The 18,419-nt window shown below is 35.3% G+C and overlaps 2 protein-coding genes across 3 annotated transcripts; one reads left to right on the top strand and one right to left on the bottom strand.

Annotated features, from left to right (window-relative positions):
* The first annotated feature begins 6,990 nt into the window (after nucleotides 1-6,990).
* Nucleotides 6,991-12,781, top strand: LOC141647111 (pyruvate kinase 1, cytosolic). Of its 2 annotated transcripts, none has more exons than XM_074455153.1 (16): nucleotides 6,991-7,288; nucleotides 7,681-7,780; nucleotides 7,893-7,990; nucleotides 8,810-8,965; nucleotides 9,251-9,328; nucleotides 9,429-9,560; nucleotides 9,817-9,897; nucleotides 10,070-10,141; nucleotides 10,408-10,497; nucleotides 10,712-10,856; nucleotides 11,024-11,112; nucleotides 11,377-11,472; nucleotides 11,571-11,638; nucleotides 11,711-11,810; nucleotides 11,911-11,970; nucleotides 12,400-12,781. In XM_074455153.1, the coding sequence occupies exons 1-16, from the start codon at nucleotides 7,220-7,222 to the stop codon at nucleotides 12,550-12,552; spliced, it is 1,587 nt and encodes a 528-aa protein (XP_074311254.1). In that variant the 5' UTR covers nucleotides 6,991-7,219; the 3' UTR covers nucleotides 12,553-12,781. The 2 variants fall into 2 exon arrangements, with proteins under 2 accessions (XP_074311254.1, XP_074311255.1); XM_074455154.1 differs by having other exon boundaries at nucleotides 7,007-7,288; nucleotides 7,684-7,780.
* An 86-nt stretch (nucleotides 12,782-12,867) lies between these two features.
* On the bottom strand, nucleotides 12,868-17,787 carry LOC141647112 (mRNA cap guanine-N(7) methyltransferase 2). The gene is made up of 10 exons (XM_074455155.1): nucleotides 17,522-17,787; nucleotides 17,329-17,426; nucleotides 15,470-15,541; nucleotides 15,279-15,388; nucleotides 14,915-15,037; nucleotides 14,708-14,800; nucleotides 13,973-14,041; nucleotides 13,643-13,731; nucleotides 13,386-13,559; nucleotides 12,868-13,153 (listed from the first exon to the last, which is right to left on the bottom strand). Exons 1-9 carry the CDS (start codon nucleotides 17,712-17,714, stop codon nucleotides 13,423-13,425), a joined length of 984 nt encoding a protein of 327 aa, XP_074311256.1. The 5' UTR covers nucleotides 17,715-17,787; the 3' UTR covers nucleotides 12,868-13,153; nucleotides 13,386-13,422.
* Between the last annotated feature and the right edge of the window lie 632 nt (nucleotides 17,788-18,419).

The following is an 18,419-nucleotide window of genomic DNA, read 5'->3' as shown; positions in this document are numbered from 1 at the left end:
TGTGTCATCCAGAAAGTCTCGAATTCTCCCACAAAGAAATGAACAGTTCTCCTTCTCTGGTATGAAGGGTGTTTGCGGTAGGGCACCAAGCTTCAAAGAAAGCGCGCATTACTGGCACATGTTTGTCATATGAGTACAATGATGCGTTGATCGCCGAGCTGATGGAAGAGATTTCAAGGATATCACCTAAGCGAGCAAGCACATCTTCGGTCCACTCCCAATATCCAGCAGTATGTCTTGACTCTCCGTAAGTCTTCAAGTTGTTAGAGCCCCACTTCATTGATCCGGCAATTATTCTCCGTCCAAGTAAGGGATAGGTGGAATATTCGTCGGCCTTTGTCTTGAAGGTGCTCTTTAGAAGAAAACGGGCTGTCACATCCGACTTGGCAATATCGAACTTTGATGACATTTCAGGATCGAAACAATGTTTGTTGACCACACTAGCTTCGCCTTTGGAAGAGCGCAAGGATTGGCGAGTAACAAAGCGGGTTCCGGAATTTGCATCATCTTTTTCATGGTCGACTATGGCAAGGTAGGTAAGATCTTTGTTGCAAAGTTCCTTGAAGTATACCATGACGACCCTGAAAAAGCAAGGGTATCAAACTATCAAAAAAAAAAAAAAAAAAAAAAAAAAAAAAAAAAAAAAAAAAAAAAAAAAAAAAAGTCATATGGTAAGACGTCACTTGTTAAAAAAAAAAAAAAAATGTCATACGGTAAGACGTCATTTTTTTATAAAAAAAAAAAAAAAAAAAAAAAAAAAAAAAAAAAAAAATATTAATGTGATCTTTTTGTGTCCCGATCGTCAGTTACGATTTTTGAGGCGTAATCTGGTCATCGACCGATAAAGCTTCATGATCATGTCAAACTGATCGACCGCTGCAACAAACATATGCGAACAATTTATTAAAGCATGTTAAAGAATGATTTTCAAAGCACATGAAAAGTTGATAAAAGCCGGAAGAAGCAAGTATATACTTAGCTGATGGCAATGAACGTACAAGTTGCAAAGACAAACAAAAAAATGATTATATCAGAGAACATGAGTTATTGAAGTGAAAAGAAAGAAAGGAAATAAAGAAGGCTTTATACCACTTTTATTCTCTTTGAAAGTGTTCTATAATTGAAGTCGTGAGACTGTTGTACTTGACAGACTCCTATGTCTTTGATGGAAATATAGAGAGATATTTATAGTAAACATGGGTGTAAGAAAGCAACAAAGCAACAAAGCAGAGAGCTTTTTTTTCGCCGCCCCAATACCATGAAAGCATGTTTTCAATTGACTAAAGAATTCAATAACATCCACCTTTTGTTTTTTATTGGATAAAGGATGAAGCACTGGAGAAGTTTGTTAAACAAATTTAATTTTGCAACATTCTTACACATGAGGTCATGGCTAGGTAATCATGAGGTAAGCTTCTTGTGTTACGTAAAGAATTGCAAAAGAAATGGCCACTTGCAAATATACTCAAAAGAATAAATAAGATGTTGTGAGACCATGAATCCAGATGTTATCCGTCGAGGTTACAAAATGGTCAGGGTGATATAAATTTAAGTGCAATTCGTCAAGGTTACAAAATGACCAAGGTGACGAAAAATTCAAATGCTATCCGCCAAGTCAGACAATGACAGGATGGCCAAAAAATGCTATCGATGCAACATGATGGATAGCCGTCGACTTCCAAGTCAAACCAAAAGAATGTGTCGAGACCCCGCCACGCTAAAACACTTCGAAAGTGGGCATGACAAAGTCTCGAGGGGGCAATTTGTAGGCATTAAAATTTTATTTAAGTGTCGAAAATACAGAAATTAATTAATTCGAGTTAATAATAAATAAATTACTCAATTTAGTTATTTTTTTGTCCCTTTTAAATCAAATTTGGGTCATTCTGAGTTATTCGGGTCCAAACAGAAGTCAAATTGGGCTAAAATTGCGAATGGGCCGAGAAATGGGCCTGTGACTAAGCCCGAGGAAAAGCCCAACCATTTCTCTATAAATATAGAGAATTTCATTCATTTGAAGAGATAGAAAAAACTTGAAGGAAAAAAAAGCTCTGGAATTCTCTCTGGAAATCTCGTGAAATTCAACGTAAGCAGTCAACAAGCACAACAAATTCGTGCCGCCTGCGCAAGAAAACTCAAACATTCAAACTCGAATATTCAAACATTCAAGCTCGAATGTTCAAACATTCAAACATTCAAGAGAGACTCAAGTCGTTCGACCCTCTCAAGAATACAAGTCAACGTCGCGCGTAGAGTGCATACACCCTCTACACGCGTACCCTATTTGTTTAGAATCAGAGGATTATTAGAGATTTGTACACGAACTTTTCTGATATTAATAAAAACTCATTTTGTTTCCTTGTTTTGTATTTCAGTTATAGCTATACAAAATTTGTTGTTACAACTTGTATGTTCATTCTAGATGAGTTTCTATGTTGGCCAACATATACTTACGAAGGATATTCGAGGATCTATTACAATAGGATCACTTGGATCGGTTATGAATCAGGTCAAAGCGTGTCGGTTTAATAACTAGGTCGGTTACAGTTTATGTCGGGTAGTTGTCGGATCGAGTCATAATCAGGTGATAAGTCGGGTTGAGTTAGTTCAGGTCACTAGCCACGTTAGACACATACAGAGTATATTTTATCGGTATTTAATTGAAAATTTTATCGAAATAATTTAGAGATAAATTAAAAGTTACTCCCTTTTAAAATTCAGTTTTTTAAAATTACTTTCTTATATAATTTTTTCCTAAAATTACTCCTTTAAGATGCATTTTTATCAAAAATTGCTTCAAAACTCTAACGTAAGGTACTTTTTTGTCAGTTTATGAACTTATTCCATTTGTGGCTTAATCAATTTATACTTTGAAACGTATAACAGTGGAGAATAAGTTCAAAAACAGACGGAATAAGTCAGCTAAATTAGAGTTTTGAAGCAATTTTTGATAAAAGAGCATTTTAAAGGAGTAATTTTAGGAAAACATTATAAAAGGGAGTAATTTTAATAAACTAGATTTTAAAAGGGAGTAATTTTTAATTTACTCATATATTTATTTTACTTTTAAGCTTAAAAAACTAAGTTTAAAAAACGATCATGGGTTAAATTTCTCATTTATCCTATTTCACTAATTAACAGTTAGTACAAAATGAAAATCAGGTCAAATTTTTCATTTTAAAAGTGCACGGGTCAATTTTTCATTTTAAAAGTGCATGTCAAATATTTCATTTTTCATTTTTCCTATTACAAATTCAATAATTAACAATTTTTACTAAATGAAAAACGGGTCAAATTATTTAAAAACGTGTACGGGTGAAAATTTTCATTTCAGCCCGTGCACAAAATCTACAAACATGCACCAGTTTGACTAAATGAAAAATAGGTTTAACATCTTTTACGTGTATGCAATTATTCAAGCCCATGCAATTTTACTAATTTTGTGTTATTTTTCAGTTAAATGATTTTGTTTCGTATATAAGTCGGGTTTTTTTTGAAGTCAATCAAGTAGCAAGGCTAAGTAGAAATTCAAATTTAGCTACTCGGCTAATTGACCTTAATGCATAATTTTTGTAAAGTACAAATGAAATTTTTTCTTTATAACTCAAGTATTACATCTATAATTTAAAATTATTTTACAAAAGTAAAGATACTTTATTGTTTTATTTAAAAACTTTGTTTATAAATATAATTGACTTCAAAAAGAGATAGCTAATAAATATAGAATTTTATTATCTTAAATATTTATATTTTTTATCAGAACAAAATTTAAAACCGCATACTCGTGCAACTTTATTATTGTCATTAGAGTCATCATTATAATTAGGTTCATTCTATCACGTTTCACTAATTAACAACTTTATTATTGCTGTATTTTGGATACTCTCGAATCTCGATAGATACTTTAGTTAAAGAGCTACCACTATTAACACATCTTACTACAACAATCTAACCAACAAACCCGTGCAATTTGCACGGGTATAAAACTAGTCCTATTCTAAAAGACTGTCTTATTAAATAATTAATGTGTTTAACAGAGAGGTTTAGTTTACATGTACTTTTAAGGACAAAGTTGGGCACAGAAATTTAGCCCAAACTATTGGGCCCAAATCAAAACACAAAGTTATCGGGACACCTACCAAGGCCCAAGAGTTCAAGATATGGTGTCCAAATGGCTAAGACCTGCTCGGCGCCAAGAGCAGCCGAGCCCTGGAGTCTGGACGCATGCCAAGCAGGATACGACTTTGCCTTAGTTATAGAATTATGGTTCCAAGTTAGGTAGGTCATAAGTAAGAACGATGCCATGTGGTCACCCTCGGCCTCTGCACTTGCTTCCTAAATATAGGATCATTATTCACCTCCTAGGGTATCTAATATCTAGCTTTCTAAGTACTCTCTCATTGCAGTAGACAGTTCGTGGCAAAAACAATTATTAGCCACGGACGTAGCCGAAATCGTGGCGCACGCAATTGACTTTTTACCATGGAAAAAGTTGTCCAATGGCATAAATTTTTTCTAAAATAGTTAATGAAATTTTTTCACTGGCTAAATAAATTTAGTCACGAATTATAAATTTCTGTAGCATAATTCGTGGCGCAAGTGTCAATTTATTGTACCCTCGATATGTGCATTTGATTTCTAAATATAGGATCATTATTCACCTCCTAAGGTGTCTACTCCATATCAGGCTTTCTAAGTAGTTTCTTTCATTGCAATAGACAGCCACGAGTATCCTTGTCGGACCCGAGTGAGTATAAAAGTCTGACTAAATATGCTATCCGTTTCAGATGGAAGATGAGAGGAAGAGAACCAATACAAACACCTCATGTCCAACAAAGAATACAACTGTCGGACCAAGCTTAACATAACCCTGAGTACACATATTATCTAAGATGGTTATTACTAAGTCATACTTTCTCCATTTCAATCATTTCTATACACTTGTTGAATATATATGAGTTATATTTTCACAAAATTTTCGGAGAGACGGTCTCTCAATAGAATTATTGAGAGACCTCTCACATGATTGGGTGAGGGATCCACTGAATTTCTTTTTTCCCTATTATGTCTCTCAATAAATTAGTGAGAGACGGTCTCTCATGAGACCTACTGTTATATTTTAATGAAATGTAAAGAATTGATTGAAATGGAGGAAGTATTTATTATCAAATCTAAAAATTTCATGGGCTAGGTAGAACGCTCACGTAATACACTAAGGCCTCGTTTGCTTCATACCGGAATTGAATTGATGTTTTTTTCTGCAATGCACGTGATTTAAACTCCTTCATCAAAATTCACATGAATTGCAATAATATGTTTGGTTGCTCATACTGGAGTTTGTTTCCTAGGAGTTTCCAATGACCATGAGGGGTACGTAGTTCAATTCCTCCATTATGTAGAAGTTGGAAACTCTTATGGAGTTTGAAACTCCCCATTTTATAAAAAAATGGGGTAACCAAACAATCTCCCAAAACCACAGTTTATGGAATTTTAGAATTCACATGAATTGGGTGGACAACCAAACGAGGCCTAAGTATACATAAAAGTTTTATCATTTATAGGTGGTAAAATAAACATGTAAGGGATTTTTTTTTTCAAATATTATTTTCGGCATTATTGTGAATCAAATTATTCTCATAATATTAATAATTATTTTACAATCCCATCCCCTATCTACTAAATGAATAGGTGAATTCATGAATTTTCTCTTCAAAAAGCATCTTTTTAAATAAGGAAGCTATTTATTTAATTATTTTCACTAAATAAAAAAATTAATAATTATAATGTATTTCATTAAAATTATTCTTTTTATCAAATTATATAATTTTCACTAAACACTAAACTATAATATTTTAATTAAAATATAAATAATATAAATTTATAAAATATTAAATCTTTTATTGATGCTATTATTTAAGAATGACTTGACTCATACATTGTATTAACAAAACCATAAATCGTTTTGATTAATTTCATGAAAAAAAATTGAGATAATTTATAAAATTGGAATCATCAGCTTTGTGGTATACAAAATTCTTTAAAAAAAAATATAATTCAACACATTACTCAATTCTCTTGGATTAATTTTCAAATTTTTTTTTCTCGAAACAAAATACAATAACGAGAAAAATGAACAATTAATGAGATGTCACTATTATTTTACAGTTCAATTTTACTCAATTTTCTTGAATAACTTTACAGTTCAATTTCTTTTCCATATCAAAATATAATAACGTGAAATATTAAAAATTAATTAGGTTTTAATTTATCATTATTAAGTAATACAAAATAAAAATTTTATAAATACCGCGCATTTATTGCGCGGGATCTAAACTAGTATATACTAAATGAATATGAAAACTCAAAGTTTTTCCGCCTAAAATATTTCCCCTATTTTGTTATAATCTTTTATTTTCTTTCCTATTCTAATATGGTTCCCTATTTAAGATTTGCTTCTAGGTTTTTTGATGATAAAAATTTCGTTCTGGCAATATTAAACTATGTAAAAAAACTTTGTTTTCATTAAAATACATCTTTCATGTGATGAGTATTACTTAAATTGTTTTTTTTTTCTCTCAAATCAAAATACAATGATGAAAACGTTGAATAATAATGAATTGTTAATTTACACTCTATAAATATAGTATACTAAAAGGTAAAATTCTATAAACACCGTGCATGCATCGCATGAGGCCTACATTAGTTTATAAGTAACCATCTATTTCGAACATTTATTACACAAAATTTAACACTCAACACTCATTTTTTTTTTTCTTTTTTTCTTTTAGTAAGTTATCGATCTTAAATCTTAAAACAGGTGAAATACTATAAAGAATTTGACATTTTTTAGATAATTTGACATATAATTTGACATGTATTTAATTTGGCTTAAGATTAAATGAATAATGACCACCTTAAATGAAAATTTGAGTTTAATATGGCCATGATAGCAACTAAACATTTAAAGAGAAAAATAAATAAAGATTCTTTACACCACGTAGCTTTCAACCATAATACAACAAGTGAGACCACTATAGTGACAATGAAGTCAACCAAAACCACCTTCATTCTTTATCCAAGTGTTGTTCATCATCATCTCATCATCATCATCTATTAATCTTCTTCTTCACAACACATTTCAACAACTCCAAAAAATTCAACTTTCTTTCATCAAATTAATTTTACTCTACTTACTGTTGTTATTCAACTTTCTGTAAAGATGCATTCAAGTCCACTGTTGCTTGAAGAACCCATAAGAATGGCTTCAATTCTTGAACCATCTAAGCCTGTAAGATTAAAAATCTCTTCTTTTATGTGATTATATCAGTAATTTTCATGATTTAGTTAAATTTTGCGTTTGGGTAGCGAATTTTCCTCATGTTGTTTTATACGAGTACTTATGTTAAGGTCTTATATTTTAAAAAAATTGGGCAGCAAAAATCGATAATCTTAACCATTTTTTGGAAATTTAGGGTAGCGAGTGCTACCCTTTATCTACAGCTTTGTTACTAGCTAGGTTCCCCCTGGTTTGGATTGATGGGTTTGTTTGATTTATTATAAAATCTCATTTTCGTGTTATGTGGTTCATTTAATGCTGGTTCTGATTAATATACTGTGAGTTTAAGACGGTTTTAAGTAAGACTAAAGCTTGATTTATTGTTTGCTGATTTGGGTTTTCAGCAGAGTGCATTTACTTCGATGACCAAAGTTGTGGGAACTTTGGGACCCAATTCTCGATCTTTGGAGATCATTTCTGCTTGTCTTAATGCTGGAATGTCTGGTATATATCCTCTTACTGAAAAGGGAATTATGTGATTTTTTTAAGGAAAAAATATGGTGTAGATATTATGCAATTTCTAGCAATTTTGCTAATCTGATTAGGTTTTACTCAGTGGCACGGTTCGACTTTTCGTGGGGAGATGCTGAATATCATCAGGAGACTTTGGAGAATCTGAAGAAGGCCATTAAAACCACCAAGAAGCTCTGTGGTGTATGCTCCTTTCTTACTTCCTTTTATGATGTGGTGTCACTACTACTATACTACTATCTACTCTTATGATGTACTCCCTTCGTCCGGGTCAATTGTTGTCATTTGGTTTTGGCACAAAGTCCAAGGAAAGAGGAAGGGGCCAATGACTAAATGACAAGTGGAACAAATTGAGTGTGAATGATCAAATTGCTCATTAAGTTCATTCTTAAAATAGAAAGAACAACAATTCACTGAGACACCCCAAAATGGAAAAGGACAACAAATGACCGGGACAGAGGGAATAGTACCGTATAGATAGATTGATCTCGAAAATCAGAGTAAAGAAACAAAGTGTAAGGGCATCCTTGTCGCCTTTTGTCGAGAATCGGACTAAATTAATGTCAGTCATCTTTTTTGTTCTGCCTATGATGAGGGGGGGGGGCTAAGGACAATGAGGTAGGAAGATTTGAACATGGACATAATGCTATCAACGCATCCATCTTTACTACTAGGCTAAATCTATCTTGGTAGGCGCGTAGCATTGTCATACATCCTAAAGTCCTCAAATGCTTGGATATCCTGGCCCTGGTTGTTGCTTTTGTATGCTAACCCGACTGTTGTCTTTATACAATCAGTGCACGAGGCTTGTACTTGGAATTTGTGTGGGTCTAATATAGGTCTGAAATGTTCATGAAACAAACTATATCGACAATCCCAAGTAGGATAAAATGACTTGAGATCTAGGCATTCAGCGCTGCAGAATGTCTCGAATCAAAACAATATTTATTTCCTAATACATCATGTGGAATGCTTGTAGTGACTGAGATTTGTTTTCTGCAGGTCATGTTGGATACCGTAGGCCCTGAATTGCAGGTTATCAATAAGAAGGAGCTTCCTATTTCTCTCGTAGAAGATTCATTTGTGGTTCTAACACCTGACCAAGGCAAAGAGGCAAACTCAGATGTGCTACCTATCAACTTCAGCGGGCTGTCTAAGGTGAAGATGCCTGCACAATTGTAGCTACAACTCCGCTAAATTTTGTGCTTATGATCTGCTACAAGTAGTTATTTTTTCTTATGTGCTAATCAATTATCTACCGAAGATGTTTTAGTCTAGTGGTTAAGATGGAGCTATTGTGGACAATAGTCCCAGGTTCGAATCCCCCCTCCCCTCTATTGTAATGCGAGTAAGTGCGCGCTTCGTTAGACCAAAAAAAAAAATCAATTATCTAATATCCATACCTTGCTTCTGTTCCTAAATATATGAACCGACTTCTTGCAGGCTGTAAAGGCAAGAGATACTATTTTTGTTGGCCAGTATCTATTCACTGGCAGTGAGACCACTTCAGTTTGGCTCGAGGTAATAAAAACGTTACAAGACGTCATAACATTTCTGCCTGCTATGCAATGCTATTAACCGTGCCTAATTTACTGAAATGTCGATTATTTGGCAATTGCAGGTATCTGAGATTAAGGGGGAAGATGTGGTCTGCCTTATCAAGAACTCTGCTACATTGGCTGGTCCTATATACACTTTGCATGCCTGTCAAGTCCATATAGATCAGCCTACCCTTTCAGAAAAGGACAAGGAGGTAAAAAAATTCTGCCGGCTCTGCAGTCAGATTTCTGTCCCTTCGTCATGACTCCAGATAATGAGGGGGTATTCTGTGAGTGAATGCAAGTTTTGGTCAGGATAGCTGGCTGACATGAACCAAGGAAGTTAGACAGCATCATCATTGATTTTTCGATGAATGCATGATTTTGATGTCAATTACAGCAATTATCACTGAATTTACATCATTCTAGCAATTATCACTGCTTCAATATCTGCTGACACCGTTATTGTAGGTTATAAGCACATGGGGTGTTCGGAACAATATTGATTTCCTCTCTCTGTCTTACACTCGGCATGCAGAAGATGTCCGAAAAGTAAGGATTTATTTAAAGAGCAAAATAAATTCTTTTGCTTCTTCTGATCCATATTTCGTCAGCTGATGTTTGTAGTTGAGAGTTGGTATGTGGGATGAATGTGGGCATATCTTGCCTTGACATGTTATGGGCTACATCTGGAGTACCAGACTTATATTGTCTTGCTGCGCAGGCTCGTGAGTTCTTATCTACCTTAGGCGATCTTCGACATACTCACATTTTTGCAAAAATTGAGAATGTGGAGGTAAGAGATGAAATGTAGTATCTTTCTCTTTAAACTGTCAATCTCAAGCAGTTTTTTTGAGATTTAAGTTTACCTTGACTTTGCATTACATTTTCGCTCTCCCTTTGTTTTTCATTTTCCCTTTTCTATTCGTACTTTGAGGTGTGCGTTCACCCATGGACGGTATTAAAGGATGATTCATGTCAGCCGACCCCAAATCATTTTAGGATTAAGGCTCTGATGTTGTTGTTGTTGTTGTATGTTAATGTAATGTTAACTATGTGCAGGGATTAGCCCATTTTGATGAGATTCTACAAGAAGCAGACGGCATCATCCTCTCTCGTGGAAACCTTGGAATTGATCTCCCACCGGAAAAGGTTTATATTTCTCATACCTTGAAGGCTTGAACTAATTCTGAATCCATTTCGGCAGCCTCTGTATGCAAACTTCAGGCTTCTGTTTGTCAGTTTGTGCAAGAAAACTTTTATGCCCGCATATTGCAGCGGCATGGCTGGCTTCTGATCATTGGATTTGTAAACTGTCTTATATATTACTTAAGTTTAACCATGCGCTTTGATGCGAATTTCACAGGTGTTCTTGTTTCAAAAAGCAGCTCTTTACAAGTGCAATATGGCTGGAAAGCCTGCAGTGGTTACTCGAGTGGTGGATAGCATGACTAATAACCTCAGGCCTACTCGTGCCGAGGCAACTGATGTTGCTAACGCTGTATTAGACGGTAACCTCTTGTTTTTCCGTGTTTTTTCAGTTATATGAATTTGAGTTTGAATCTTCAAATCCACTTAAAAGGGAAAAAAAGGATAATTTTTATCTGTTACAGTTTTGGTTATGACAGTAAGAGTTTACACATACCTTTGATCTCATTCCTTGTAACTCTGATTGCAGGAAGTGATGCCATTCTTCTAGGTGCAGAGACATTGCGCGGTTTATATCCAGTTGAAACCATTGGAACTGTGGGTAGAATTTGTTTCGAGGTACTTAAATCGCTTCACCCAATTTACTGGCATCTTAATGAAGCTTCTTAGTGTTTTAATGTTAAGGGAAGAGATTGTTTTGCACTTCCCTTTTTTCCGCTTGAGCTCGTATAGTTCAATTTCGCATAGAAATTATGCAAGGAGGAATTCCGATGCAAGTGTATGTGGATCGGGATTACCAAATTATTTTTTTGGTCTAGCTTCTTGTTCAATGATGCAAAATTACAAAATTGGTTGCTTTAGATGATTAATTTGTGAATGCAGGCAGAAAAGGTATTCAATCATGATTTATATTTCAAGAAGACTGGAAAACACGTCGGAGAGCCTGTATCTCACGTGGAGTCCATTGCTTCTTCTGCGGTTAATTTTCGAACACCCTTCTGACTAGACTTTTTCGACAATTTTTCTAAGTTAGTAAGTTATGGTGGTGTTTAACAACCACACCCTATGTAACTTAGGTACGTGCGGCCATCAAAGTGAATGCATCGGCAATCATCTGCTTCACCTCATCTGGTAGAGCTGCAAGGTTTGCTCCGATATCTATTGGCCTGTCTTTTACATTTCATGCTCTGCTTTACAATTCATGTGGGTGATGTAGATTGCTTGCCAAGTACCGTCCAACAATGCCTGTGCTATCAGTAGTTGTTCCTCGGCTCAAAACTAACCAACTCCGCTGGACCTTTTCGGGTGCTTTCGAGGTAATTTGTCGGTGTTCATCATACCTTAGACATGTAGTTTACTGTAAATTTTTCGGATTTAAATCTGAAAGTCTTGATGGTTCCGGATTGATGATGACAGGCAAGGCAATCACTCATTGTCAGAGGCCTCTTCCCTATGCTAGCTGATCCAAGACATCCAGTAAGTTTTCTTAACAATTATTCTCTACTCAACATCTTCTTTAATTTCCGCCAAATTCTGTTGAGAAAAAGCATTGTACGTCAAATGTACTACCTCACACTTAATGAATTTTTGAGTTTTTCTGTATTTTTTTTTTTGAGTTCTATAGAGTTTATAAAGTACATTTTAGTTTTATGACGTCAAAACTCAAAAATCAAATTTTTCTGTGCTTATATGTAATTTTTTTGAGTTATAATGTAACTTTTTGAGATTAATGTTTAAGTAAATGAACTAAAAAACTTTATAATAAAACTTAACATTTTAAAATTAAAACTCAAAAAGTTTATCTTAATGCTAAAAAACTACATCATATGATACTACATCAAATGTATAATCCACTTACTGAATTCTGTTCCTAATCGAAGAAGTGATGGTGTATGATGGGTTCAGGCTGATTCGAATAGCGCTACAAATGAAACCATATTGAAAGTAGCTCTCGACCATGGCAAGGCTTCTGGTGTCATCAAGGCCCATGATCGAGTAGTCGTTTGCCAGAAAGTTGGTGACGTCTCCGTTGTCAAGATTCTCGAACTTGAAGACTAGTCTTAATTGGCTATTTATGTAAAGAAGACAACGAATAAAGGAATAGATCTGTTCCTATTTGATTCCTTATTTTCCCAAATGCCTACATTTCAATGTCTGTAAATTTCATGTTTGAAATACGCATATGCTACTGCATGCCGTCTTGTTCTGATGCTAATAATGATCCAATTTTCGGCAAGGATGTTGATGTTATGAAATAAGAAATCGAGGACAGCACTTACAAGTACAGTACATCCCAAGTTTTTCATTTGGTCCAGTCGAGCTGCAACTATAACATTAAAATTTTCTGTAAATCTGGCAATAACATCCCCGCACTTAGCGACATAATATCATAGGAATTAATCGTATATTCTGTACTTAGCTTGGACAAAAAGTAATTAATAAAAACAGAGAGGCATTCAATTAGGCGAGCAATGAATAAGTGAGCATCCTGAGGGAGAGTCAAAGCAGCAGGGTGAAATTAGAGGGCCTCCATAAAGCGTAAATCTGGAGGACCACAGCCTAAAATCCCGGGTTCATCAATAAATTTGCCAAGTCCTGGAGGTGCATCCCTCGTTGCATTCCCGTCATCATCTCCCCAACTTGTTTCTTCCCACTCTCTCTACACACGTAACCAATTTACCATGTCAAAATTACATAATAACATCTATTATTCTCCTTATATTCAACATGTTAAAGCTCACGGCTGCAGCTTAGCTAATAATACACCGAATAAAGCTAGAACTTATCACGACCTTCCAACTTGAAATGAAAAAATAAAGTTTTTTTTCATTTCCTTCTCTTTTCAGCTGTCATCTAGAAGCTACTTAAGCTGATTATGTTAGCTAACTCACCAATAGAAACCCAAAGTTATTGCTAATCGACTGCCAGCTAAAAGTCAGTTGCCAAACGAGCCACGGTATTACTTGCCTCGTCATAAATATGAGGTCCATCGGGCAAGAGAGGAGTTGTGATGGGAGGAGCCATGTCCGGATCTGGTTTCTGAAATACAAATATCGTATATAAACCTGCAATTGAACATGTTAAACTTTGCTGAACACGAGTGCCACCATCATATTTGAAACTAAGATGGCAAGTCCAAAATACTCACCTAGGACGTCATAAGACCGAGGAAGTAGTCTTCCACGAGGGTCCACAAGATTTGGACCGAATTTCGAGATTAAGCTTGCAAATTGAGCTCTGTCAAAAAAAATAACATAAAAAAGTAAAGCCTTATTAGTGCTATCTAATATGACAACGCCAGTCAATTATCGTCTACTTCTATTCCTTTGGGTTCCTTATTTGGATTTCTAAAAAGCAAAGCGAGGATACAAGTGGATGGAAAAGAAGGCCACTTGATTCCACTTAATTGTTTGGGGAAAGTGTAAAGAACCCAACGCCACCGTGCGAGGCTGTTATTATTAATAAAAAAATCTCACACCTATTATCATCATAAAATTCAGTTAGATTCTGGATCTCAACGTACTCAAGACCAGCTTGCCTAGCCAATCTGTGATCAAAGAGCACATATCAGTTAAGGATTCAGATATCAAACCCATTGACAATATCACAAACTACCACAAAACCAACGGAGATTAAAACGTGAAAGTGCCACGACTGAGTAAAATTGTTTATTGGTACCAAATGAGTCACAGTTTGAGACAAATTCTTATAAAAGTATGCATGCTTTTCTTCTGATAAAATTCAAAAGCTTACTTATAAAAAACTGAGAGGCGCATCGACTACCGAGGCGCAAAGCAAAGGTGTGGCCCACAAACATGATGTTCACGGTTTTTGCAAGCAAATTTTTATTTTCAAAATGAACTATTGTGCAAAGATAGTTTTTTGGATCTTAAGAGGTCTAGCATGTAACATAGGATAATAAAGCGGAAGGGTAAAATAAGAGAACTAGTAGGAAAAAAAATTGGAATTTGCATACTTGCTGTGCCTAATGCACCTATGGTGTCCCAAGGCATTTTGGCTAGTGCCTACACCTTGAGCTTAAGCGCACACCATGGGGTGCTTTTTTAAATTAAGCTCACACGTCACAAGAGTCGCATGCTCAAATTACCATGGTTTACCGCAGAATCATTGTCATAAAACTGCTACATTTTGAACTAAGATCAGCTGGGCTTGGGCCTTGGGGGTATATAGCAAGGAGTCTAGCAATCTCTACCTGATAAAGCTGGGGAAATGAACTAAACAATGAGTTTCCGCGGAAACATCACTCGCAAACTTGAGCTGGTATTTCTTTCCAAATATTGGAAACCTATGGAATCGGACCAATGACAAAAGTTAGAGCATCATCAAGACAAACAGAAGTTTTTCTCCCTCATCTTCCTTCTACAGATTAAACAATAAGAACATGAACTCTGAGACATACTTTTCTTCCTCAACTTCAAAAGTGATCATGTAGCTCTCTGACCGAATGCAATTAGGCATGCTATTTGGTTTCATTGAACCACTTCTGTTGTGACATGCTTCAACATTTTTCTGGTACTTAGCCCTGAAACAAAATAGTACAATATACAACTATACAAGTTACGTAAAAGCAAATACTCCAAACTTTGATTGAAAATAAAAGGCTGCACAAAACTCAATATGGTGGCTTGACAAACAAAATCATTTGGAAAATTTGGAATAGCCAAGTATAATCGGAAAAGCCAAAATGTTCAGTAACACGTTAAAGTTTAAAAGAGTTGAGAAAGAAAGAAAAGAAGAGGACCTCCGGGATCATTGCTCCATACCATATCATGGAGGAGTCAGGGGTTATACCAAAAAAATAACCTCCTGGTTTGAGCAAAGAAGCTACATTGCGCAGAAGAATCATTGCCCTCTCTTCAGACTCGAAGCACATCTGCCAAAGAAACAAACTTTATTGACTTTTGACAGACATTTTTAATACTCTTCTAATATTTGATTAAACCAATTTATAAACCTGCAAATGCTGCATGCAGCAAACCACGTCTACTGTGTGGCACTTCTCTCCTAATTGTGGTTCTAAGCTTTCCTGGAAAACAAAAACAAGATCAGGACAAATCAAAGAAGCCTGAACTTACGTTACTTGTATTGTGCAAAATAACTCAACATATAAAGTAAGAAGCACTAGTTTCTCGTTTTGTACAAATTACAAAACTAATTCAATATATGAAGCAAGCAATTAATTAACTCAATGGTTTGGCCATGTGAGAAGGAGACCTATGGACGCACCAATTAGGAGGCTGGAGACTTGGAGAACAAAAAAGGTTCCTAGGGGTAGAGGGAGACCGAGACAAACATGGTTGAGAGTGATAGAGCACGATATGAGTTTTCTGGGGCTTGAGGAGAGTATGGTGACGGAGAGGGCACAATGGAGGGAAAGGATACATGTGGATTTTTGGTATTTGTTGTTATTTGACATATTTAGTGTTTTTATTTAATTTTTAAAAAATTTATTTGTTCTTCTCTTCTTTATTACACTTTTTTACCAACCAGTTTCTTATATATTTTACTTGGTTTACTTTTAAGGTATTCCGGATCCTTAAATTTTTTACTTCGGTTTTCAAAATCGTTTTAATCTTTATTCTCGATTTAAATTTTAAGTTTTTATAAAAGAAATTCGGACTTCGATTTTAAAACCTATAAGTTTACCTTGACTTTCTATTATGTTTCGCTCTCCCTTTTGTTTTTCATTTTTCCCTTTCTATTTTTTTTTGCATTTTGAGGTGTGCGCTCACCCATGGACGGTTCTAAAGGATGATTCATGTCAGCCGACCCCAAATCATTTTGGGATTAAGGCTCTGATGTTGTTGTAGTGTACTGGAACTTTTGCAATAAAATGAACAGTACACACAATGAGCTTGAATTCACCACTGGAGACGCACAGATTTTGAGTTTTGTACAAAACTATTTATGTTTGACACTTTGACCACCTTATAGCAAATCTAGGCAGAGTATGCAGCAAAGGTTTCAACTTTGGTTTCACCTTTCATATTAACTCAGGCTAGGAAGTTAAGAGCACAGATTCACTTATCAAAGGTTTCAACTTTAGTTTCGCTTTCGTACAAAACAACTGAACATATGAAGTAAGAAGCACCGGTTTCTTTAGCAAAGGTTTCAACTTTAGTTTCGCCTTTGGTGCAAAATAACTCAACATCTGAAGTCAGAAGCACAGGTTTCGCTTAGCAAAGGTTTCAGCTTTAGTTTCGGGACTTTCGGCTTTTGTAAATTAGCTCAACAGGCTTTGCTTAAAACAGATTTCAGCTTCCATTTCGCCTTTTATACAAAATAACACAACATATGAAGTAAGAAGCACAGGTTTCGCTCAGCAAAGTTTTCAACTTTAGTTTCGCCTTTCGTATGAAATAGCTTTACAGGTTTCGCTTAACACAGGTTTCAGCTATCATTTTGCCTTTTAAACAAAATAACCTAACAAATGATGTAAGAGGCACAGGTTTCACTTAGTAACGCTTTCAACTCTAGTCTCACCTTTCATACAAAACAACTCAACACAGTAAGTAGGAAGCACAAGTTTCGCTTCACAACGTTTTCAGCTCTAGTTTCACTTTCATACAAAATAACTCAACATACAAAGTCAGAAACATAGGTTTTGCTTATCAAAGGCTTCAACTTTAATTTCGCCTTTTCAATAAAATAACTTCAACTTTCAGAACAAAATAACTTCGCATTTCAAACAAAACCTATTCAACTACTCCTATTTCACAAAATTCCAATCCAATACATGAAATAAACACAAGAAAAAGCACAATCAAACTAAAGCAAAACACAAAAACAACAAAAGAGAGACAACAAACTTACAATACAAGGATCAACGACGAAGAAATCGGAAGAATAGGGCTTGCGAAGCGGACTCTCCCATGCTTCACGAACTTGACTAACTCCAGAACTCTCCACATCTTCTCTTTGCAAAATCCACAAACACAAGCATCACCTCCATTAATCAATCAATTAATTAACTAAATAACTAACTAATTAACGTAATTAAGCTTACCGACGCCGATATAATGACCGATGAGAGCGTCGTCGAATTTATCCTGGTGCGGTACTTGACCGCAGTATAGTTCACATATAGTTGCGTAGGGGAAGAGAAATATCTTGAATAAAGCTGTTTTCGCGAATTCGATTAGACGGTGGTGCGTGTGTGTGTGCGGCGATGGTGCGTTCGTCGGAGCTACTCCCGCCATGGATGCTTCCTCACTCTGTCTTTCTGGAAATCAGGCTTAATTTCAATTTGGTTCGGTTAAGTTCAATTTAGTTCAGCTCCGTGTTATTTAAACATCAAGTAGTATCATGAAGGAAAAAAAAAAAGAAATGTATAGCCGTATAAAAAAAGTATTTGATATATGTCTCGTTGATAGGCTATCGCACACTTATGCAAAGATAATATTTATACCCTAGACAACAAATGAATGTAGTACTTAGGGGTCGAACCCAAAGGAGACGGGAGTTGCTAATTACAGTTGTTATGGAGTGAATTTTACCTTGGGGTCGGTTATCGTTTGTTGATTGGTTGGTTGAATTATGGAAGAAAACAATAATAATAAAGAAATCATCTAGGGAGATCATGTCACACATATAAATTATGTAACACAAAAACTTTGGAGAGACGGTTTCTCAATAACGTTATTGAGAGACCTCTTACATGATGGGGTGAGGAACCCATTAAATTTCTTTTTTCCCTACAAGTCTCTTACTAAATTAGTTGAAGACGGTCTCTCATGAGACCTACTGATTATGTAAATGCTCAAATTAAACATAGGAGTTGATAAATCGTTAATTGTTTAGGCTTAAAGACACCCACCTTACGATATTAGTGTCAACCATAGACCGGGTCCTAGAGAAACTCTCGTCCATGACTAGGTCGTCTTACTAAACATGCTTAGTCTAAA

This window comes from Silene latifolia, chromosome 3 (assembly GCF_048544455.1).
Source record: "Silene latifolia isolate original U9 population chromosome 3, ASM4854445v1, whole genome shotgun sequence".
Lineage (NCBI taxonomy): Eukaryota > Viridiplantae > Streptophyta > Magnoliopsida > Caryophyllales > Caryophyllaceae > Silene > Silene latifolia.
The sequence above is the reverse complement of the archived record's forward strand: the minus strand, read 5'-3'. Positions and strand labels throughout refer to the sequence as shown.

Excerpts from the sequence above, each read along its gene's own strand:
- LOC141647111 (XM_074455153.1), top strand. The coding sequence starts at position 7,220 with ATGCATTCAAGTCCACTGTTGCTTGAAGAACCCATAAGAATGGCTTCA. Across the intron at positions 9,329-9,428 it reads CCACTTCAGTTTGGCTCGAG|GTATCTGAGATTAAGGGGGA; the intron begins GTAATAAAAACG and ends TGGCAATTGCAG. Across the intron at positions 10,498-10,711 it reads TTGATCTCCCACCGGAAAAG|GTGTTCTTGTTTCAAAAAGC; the intron begins GTTTATATTTCT and ends CGAATTTCACAG.
- LOC141647112 (XM_074455155.1), bottom strand. The coding sequence starts at position 17,714 with ATGGCGGGAGTAGCTCCGACGAACGCACCATCGCCGCACACACACACG. Across the intron at positions 14,801-14,914 it reads TTTGAAGTTGAGGAAGAAAA|GTTTCCAATATTTGGAAAGA; the intron begins GTATGTCTCAGA and ends CCGATTCCATAG. Across the intron at positions 13,560-13,642 it reads TCGGTCTTATGACGTCCTAG|GTTTATATACGATATTTGTA; the intron begins GTGAGTATTTTG and ends GTTCAATTGCAG.